Below are 6,676 nucleotides of genomic sequence, written 5' to 3'. Positions count from 1 at the left end.
CTTTATTTTGGGGCGGGGGCCCCATACCACCCTTACCTCCCCCTCCCACCTTTTTCTCCCCCCAGCTGCACCGCCCCGACTGGGCACGGCCGGGGGGGACCCCCTTTTACCCCCCTTCCTTCGGCCACCCCCTGCAGGGGCCCGTTAACTCTGAAACCTAACGATGGCGAGGCGGCGGGGAGCTCAGGGACCCGGGGGAGCCCCGCCGCCGCCGCCGCCGCCGCCTCCCTCCCCGTGCGCCCGCCCTTAGCGGCGGCGGAGCCCCGGTGCTGCGGCCCCCGGCGCGCCGCCTCCCGGCCCGGCTCGGCCCGGCACGGCCCGGGATGGGCTCCGCGCACTCGGTGCCCGCCGAGATGCGGGCGCTGGCCGACAGGACCGGCTGTGAGTGCCGCCCGCTGCTGGAGCGGGGCACCGGGGGGGGGGACAAGGGAGATGGGGGGGGCATGGAGGGGGTATGGGACACGGGGGGTGGCATGGCACCGGGGGGGGGGGCGTGGGGCATGGGATACGGCACCTGGGGGGGCATAGGGGGGACGTGGGACATGGGGGGGGGACGTGTCGCATGGGGGGGGGACATGGGGCATGGAGGGGGATACAGCACCTGGGGGGGACATGGCACCTGGGGGGGGAGGTAAGGGACATGGGGGGGTTCATGGCACGGGGGGGGCATGGCACCTGCGGGGGGGAGGTATGGGACGGGGGGGGGGATATGGCACCTGGGGAGGGCATGGCACCGGAGGGGGTATGTAACATGGGGGGGGCTGAATGGCACCTCTGGGGACGGGGACATGGCACCTGGAAGGGGGGGGGAATGAACTTGGTGGGGGGAGCATGGCACATGGGAGGGGGGGCATGGCACCTGGGGGGGCTGTGTGGCACCTCGGGGGATGGGGACGTGTCACCTGGAGGGGGGACATCGTGGCACTGGGGGAGGACATGGCACACGGGGGGGGGGGGGTGGGGGGAGACGGACCATGGCACCCAGGAGGGGGAGGCATGCCACCTGGGGGGGGGACTGTATGGCACCCAGGGGTGCAGGCATGTCGCTGGGGGTGACACAGGTGTGTCCCCTGGGGGTGCACCTGCACAGCCCCCCCATCCCATGCTGCCCCCAGCCCGGGCACTGAGCCCCCCCCCCCGCCCCGTGCCACCACTACGAGGATTTGTCCCCACGCCACCGTTTGGCCCCGTCGCTGCCGGCTCCGTCCCGATGCTCTCGGGGCTGGTGCGGGGCGAGAAGGCCGGGGGGGGGAGAAGGACCCACGGGGGGGACACCTGGGGGTGCAGAGGGCCCCGAGCAGGGTGGGTGCACAGGGTGGGAGGGTTGTGTGCCCCCCCCGGGAATGTCATCGCCCCAGGATGCTGAGAGCGGGCTGGGACGGGGGCAAGGGGGCTCTGCTGTGCTGGGGTGCGGGGGTCCGGCGCATCGCCCTTCCTGCTCCTTCCTCCCCTCTCCTCCTCTTCCTCCTCCATCAGCAAGGGCTGGGCACCACAGCACCCACCAGGGACCCCGGGGGGAGCCCAGCCCTGCCTGCAGGCAGAGGGTTGGTGTCTGTGGGGTGGGTTTTTGGGGAACGCCCCGGCCTGGGGGTGCTGCCAGGCTGCCCGAGGGCGGCACCTGCATCACGGGTCAGTCCTAGAGCGGGGCTTAGAGAAGGCAGCACCCAAAGAAGTCCCGTTCAAACAAGAGGGCAGGGGATGGGGGGCTTGCACCCACTGGTCCGGCTGCCGGGGGGACTCAGAGACGGGGTTGTGCCCCCCGTGCCTCGAGGCCCAGAGGCCGGAGGTGCCCCCGTGGCGCTGGGAGCCCCTTCCAGGACCGTGCCCGCTCCCGACCGTGGCGAGAGGCGGCAGGGGCAGGGCAGAGCCTCCCCGGAGCGTCCCCTTTAGCTTGAGCAACACAAACAACCGCAGGCTGGGAAGCAGCAAACCTTCCTTTTAATACTAATATATATATTTCCCCCCTGGCTTGGACACAGGCCCGCTGTGTCAGAGCACGGAGGATGCTTCGCAGCGATGCCAGCAGCCGCTGCTGCCCTTGAGGCCGTCCTCCCGCAGGACAGGCTCTGCCCTTTGGGCAGGTGCAGCGCTTTCGCCCTTCGCAGGAGCCTGTGTTGGGGGAAAAAAGGGAGGAAAATCCCTCCCTTTGCCTTGGGGCAGGGGGAGACAGAGGGATGGACCCACGAACATCCACCCAGCGGTCCCAGTTTTTGTCCCGGTGACGTTTTCTGGGACATGAAAGCTTTGGGGTTGCACCCACGGCCCCGACGCTGGCGGCTCCGTGGCCCGGCTGCTCCCACGGCGCCGGCGGTGCTGGCACGGGGCGGTGGGAAAGGTCGCGGCGCCGCGGCCAAAATTGGAAAGTGGAATCCAGAGAAAGTTTCCATGTGCGTGGACAGCAGCAAGGCACGAGAGGGATTTAGGGAAAAAAAAACAAAAATAACCTCATATGGGTGAATGGGGCTGCCCGTGTGTCACCGCGGAGCCAGGGTTGGGGTTGGGGACTGGAGGAGGGGAGAGGGATTTAGGGGAAAAAAAAAATAACCTCATATGGGTGAATGGGGCTGCCCACGCATCAACGTGGAGCTGGGATTGGGGTGGGGGCTCAGGGCCCCCGGCCACATCCCATGGAGGGGGAAGGCAGAGCTGCCAGCGCGGGCAGGCAGGGAGCCGCCGCGAGGCGCAGGTGGGTTTCCGGAGCATTAATAGGGCTCTGTAAACGCTCAGCAGGATCAATACGGCTTCTATTTCAAAGCTGCGAAACAACGGCAAAAAAAAAAAAACAGGAGCGAGGGACGGTATTTAAACAAAATAAAAGAGAGAGAGGGAGAGAGAGAGCCAGCGAGCGTGGGCTTGGTATTGACCTGTTGTCTTTCAGCTGCCGGAGTTAACCGCTCGCAGCCCCCCAGCTGTATTTCAGGATGCTTTCCTCTGTGTTTCAGGATGCTTTTTTCTCTTTCTCCACGCAGCCAGGGGAGGCTGACGGCGGTGCCGGCTCCGCAAACAGCCCCGAGCTCCGCGTCCCTGGCTCCTGGGCTCCTGGGAATTGTCACTGTCAATATTTGCAGCCGAGTGCCAGCCTGGTGCCGCCTCGGGGGGTTGCGGGGCTTGGTTCCAGCCCGTAGGGAGCAGCTGGGAGAACAAAATAAAATAACCCCGCGGCGGAGCGAGGCGGGCGGCTGCAGGACAGCCCTGGGGGATGCGGTGGTTTGATGCTTGCCTTTGCTTTTCGGGTGCCAGCACAGCTCCCCCCGTCCAGCCTTTCCTCCTCCCCAGTGATACACAGGTGGCTGCTCTTGGTTTGGGGGTTTTCTTCTTTTTGTGTTGTTTTCTGTGTCCCATCAGCCTCCCAGCATGCGGCAAAGAAACAGCACCGGCCCCAGGCTGCACGTACTCGGGGACGGTTTGCTGGGACAGGAGCAGGAGGAGGAGCAGGGGCAGGAGCAGGAACAGGAGCAGGAACAGGAGCAGGAACAGGAGCAGGAGCAGGAGCAGGAGCAGGAGGCTCTTTGGCTTTTGCTGGGGCTGGGGGGGGCTTTGGTGTCGTCCCCAGGCTTTGCAGCAGGTTTTGGTGCTCAGTGGTCTCCTGGTGGCAGTGGGGCCGTGCCCCCTGGCAGGACACAAGCTGGGTGTCCCCAGGTGTCCTCCGGGGAGCTCAGCCCCGTTCACCTCTGTTTTCTCCATCGGCAGTCACCTCGGAGCAGATCGAGCACCTGCACCGGCGATTCAGGCAGCTGAGCCGGGACCAGCTGACAATCCGGTACGGCATCCCCCCTCCCCGCCGTGGGGCCAGCCCCGCTTTTTGGCTGCCGTGGGGGTATGCCCGGCCATGCCATCCTTCCCAGCCGTCCCAGGAAGGCTGCAGCATTGCAAACAAGAAGAAAAAAGACGTGGTGAAGCAGTGCTCTGGGAGCAATATTGCCCCTGCCAACCATCCTGTTTACCCTAGCCCTAAAATCAGTTTGGGGAGGGAAGGGTGAGGTTGCTCAGTAGCAGCCGCAGTGGATTTGGCAATTGCATTCCCCCCAGTTTCAAATTGCTTTCATTCTGAACTAGGGCAAATTCATGCAAAATCCTTTTCTTTGTGATTGCTTTGGAAGGATGGGGCTGGGACTTCTGCCCCAGCCCGTCAGGGGCTGCTGCAGCGCTCCCCCCTCCTCTGCTGTCTCTGCCTTGTTCTTTGCAGCAAGGAGAACTTCGACAGCATCCCCGACCTGGAGTTCAACCCCATCAGGGCCAAAATCGTCCATGCCTTTTTTGACAAGCGGTAAGAGCATCCCCAGCCCCGCGGGAAGGGCTGGGGCCAGCTACTGCATGAGGGACGCTGAGGGCAGGCTGCAAAGCCCCTGTCCCTGAGGGCTGAGATGGAGCCAGACTGGAAATTATGGAAACTGAAGCTGAGTCTTGGGGAGAAGCTGGTGCCAGCTCTGAGCAACACGATATGGTGGCTGAGCAGCACCAGGGCCTCCGGGACCCGAAAGATTTGGGGAGGGATGGGGCAAGGGGCTCGCGGCTTTGCCTGTCCCCAGTGGCTCCGCTCTCGGCAGGAACCTGCGGCAGGAGTCGTCGGGGCTGGCGGATGAGATAAACTTCGAGGACTTCCTGACCATCATGTCCTACTTCAGACCCATCGAGATGAACATGGACGAGGAGCAGCTGGATCGCTTCCGGAAGGAGAAACTCAAATGTGAGGCTCGGCCGCGAGCGCGGGGCGGCAGCGGGGCGGTGGGACGGCGGGGGCCTGACCCTGCCGCCCCCGTCCTGTCCCTGCCAGTCCTCTTCCACATGTACGACTCGGACCACGACGGGAAGATCACGCTGCAGGAGTACCGAAATGTAACGTGGAGGGTGGGGGGGACACACGGCCGGGACCCCACTGGTGGCGGCACCCTCCTCACCCGCTGCCCCGCAGGTGGTGGAGGAGCTGCTGTCCGGGAACCCCCACCTGGAGAAGGAGTCGGCGCGCTCCATCGCCGACGGGGCCATGATGGAGGCAGCCAGCATCTGCGTGGGACAAATGGTGGGAGAAGGCTCCTTGCTCTACCGCGAGGGTGTCAAAAAAAAAACGGGGCTGGAAGGGGCCGTCCTGCCCCGAGCATCGCCCTCTCTCTCCAAAGGGCTTTGGCTTGAGGAGGTTTTATTGCAGCCAGCAGCTTTTGGGGGGTTTTGTTTGTTTTGTGTTTTTTCCCCATGTGAGAGCACCTCGGGGTGAGGCACCCCAAAGAGCACCATGCTCACTGCTTCGGTGCTTACAAAAGCGGCAGCTCCCTGCAGCCCCAGGGATGCTCTGCTGGCTGGGAGCTGCTTTGGGGCTGGTCATGGGGCTGTGCACCCATGGGGATATGTCCCATGGCCCCCAGGGACCAACCCACAGGGGATCTGGTGCCATGGGCACATCCATAACGCGTTCTCTCTCGCTGCACACAGGGCCCGGACCAGGTGTACGAGGGCATCACCTTCGAAGACTTCCTGAAGGTTGGTGGCCTCGCTCAGCTCCCCGCCAGGAGCCCGAGCTCGGCCCCGCTCACCCCCGGCCCCTTGCAGATGTGGCAGGGGATCGACATCGAGACCAAGATGCACGTCCGCTTCCTCAACATGGAGACCATCGCGCACTGCTACTGACCCCTGAGGGGCAGGAGGAGGAGGAGAAGGAGGAAGAGGAGGACGAGGAAGAGGAGAACAAGGAAGAGGAGGAGGAGGACGAAGCCTCCACAGCAGCACCGAGCACGGTGCAGCCGCCTGCGTGCCTGTCCCGAGCGGGGCCGCGTTCTGCTCTCTAGAAACATAAGAGGCTTTTATCTGTAATAAAAGATATTTCTCTTTTTACCCTTTGCTGAGAAATACGCAGCCAGCGCCCGGTGCCTGACGGACTTCTCCCTGCGCAGGAAGCCTCCAAAAATCCTGCTCTCCCCTTAAACCTGCGTGACTTTTTCCACCAGGAATACCCCAGCTCCGACCCTGATCTGCCACCGCGGCTGCACCCGGTCCCTGCCGGTGGGGCAGGGACGCGGGGACACGGGTACACGAGGATGCAGGATGAGGGTTCCCAGCAGCCTGGTGCTGCCGCCCCCACATGTTCCCGCTCCTACAAGCCACCGGAGATAACGGGTTGTTTACTGGTATTAATAACCGGGTGGCTCGAGGCGGATTGCTGTCTCTAAGGCAGCCCGAGCTGGGAAGGCGGTGGGGGGGGGGGGAAAGGGCAGTGGTTATTTTTAGAAAAGCTGGAAAGATTTGGTTTTGTTTTTGGTTGTTTTTTTTATTATTATTTTTTTTTTTTTCAAAAATAGCTTCCCCCAGTGACATGGAAATAGCCCCTGCCCCGGCAAGCAGCCAGCAGCCCAGGAGCAAACGCTGCTGGCTCGGCCACGCACCCGGAGCCAGCACCAGCCCCGGCCGGCATCCGTCTGTCCAGCTGGGAGGTCTGTCCCCACTGGAGGCTGTTTTTGCAGCTTTGCCCCTCTGGAAGGAAACCACGTTGGAGCACGGGCAGCCCCTGGAGCTGGGGGACACCCCCCTTGCAGCGAGGGGAGGCAGCAGCGGGAGCAGGCGCAGCCTCCCCCTGCAATGTAGCCCTGGCCCGGGGAGCCCTGCGCTGCTCCAGGGGGAGCAGGGGACGGATCTGGCCCCTTGGTGTAGTCCCACTGAGGCTGGTGCCATGGGGGTACCATAGCAG

At 64.0% G+C, this 6,676-nt stretch overlaps 1 protein-coding gene across 2 annotated transcripts; it reads left to right on the top strand.

Annotated features, from left to right (window-relative positions):
• The first annotated feature begins 221 nt into the window (after positions 1-221).
• On the top strand, positions 222-5,826 carry TESC (tescalcin). Of its 2 annotated transcripts, none has more exons than XM_066978774.1 (8): positions 222-381; positions 3,691-3,760; positions 4,187-4,267; positions 4,626-4,687; positions 4,775-4,836; positions 4,913-5,020; positions 5,428-5,475; positions 5,545-5,826. In XM_066978774.1, exons 1-8 carry the CDS (start codon positions 324-326, stop codon positions 5,620-5,622), a joined length of 567 nt encoding a protein of 188 aa, XP_066834875.1. In that variant the 5' UTR covers positions 222-323; the 3' UTR covers positions 5,623-5,826. The 2 variants fall into 2 exon arrangements, with proteins under 2 accessions (XP_066834875.1, XP_066834874.1); XM_066978773.1 differs by having other exon boundaries at positions 223-381; positions 4,548-4,687.
• Positions 5,827-6,676: the final 850 nt, after the last annotated feature.

The sequence above is a fragment of the Anser cygnoides genome, chromosome 17 (genome assembly GCF_040182565.1).
Source record: "Anser cygnoides isolate HZ-2024a breed goose chromosome 17, Taihu_goose_T2T_genome, whole genome shotgun sequence".
NCBI lineage: Eukaryota > Metazoa > Chordata > Aves > Anseriformes > Anatidae > Anser > Anser cygnoides.
This window is presented reverse-complemented; position numbering and strand designations above follow the sequence as displayed.

Coding starts and splice junctions, on each gene's coding strand:
- TESC (XM_066978773.1), top strand. CDS start 324: ATGGGCTCCGCGCACTCGGTGCCCGCCGAGATGCGGGCGCTGGCCGAC. Junction 3,761..4,186: donor CGGGACCAGCTGACAATCCG/GTACGGCATCCC, acceptor TGTTCTTTGCAG/CAAGGAGAACTTCGACAGCA. Junction 5,021..5,427: donor GCATCTGCGTGGGACAAATG/GTGGGAGAAGGC, acceptor CGCTGCACACAG/GGCCCGGACCAGGTGTACGA.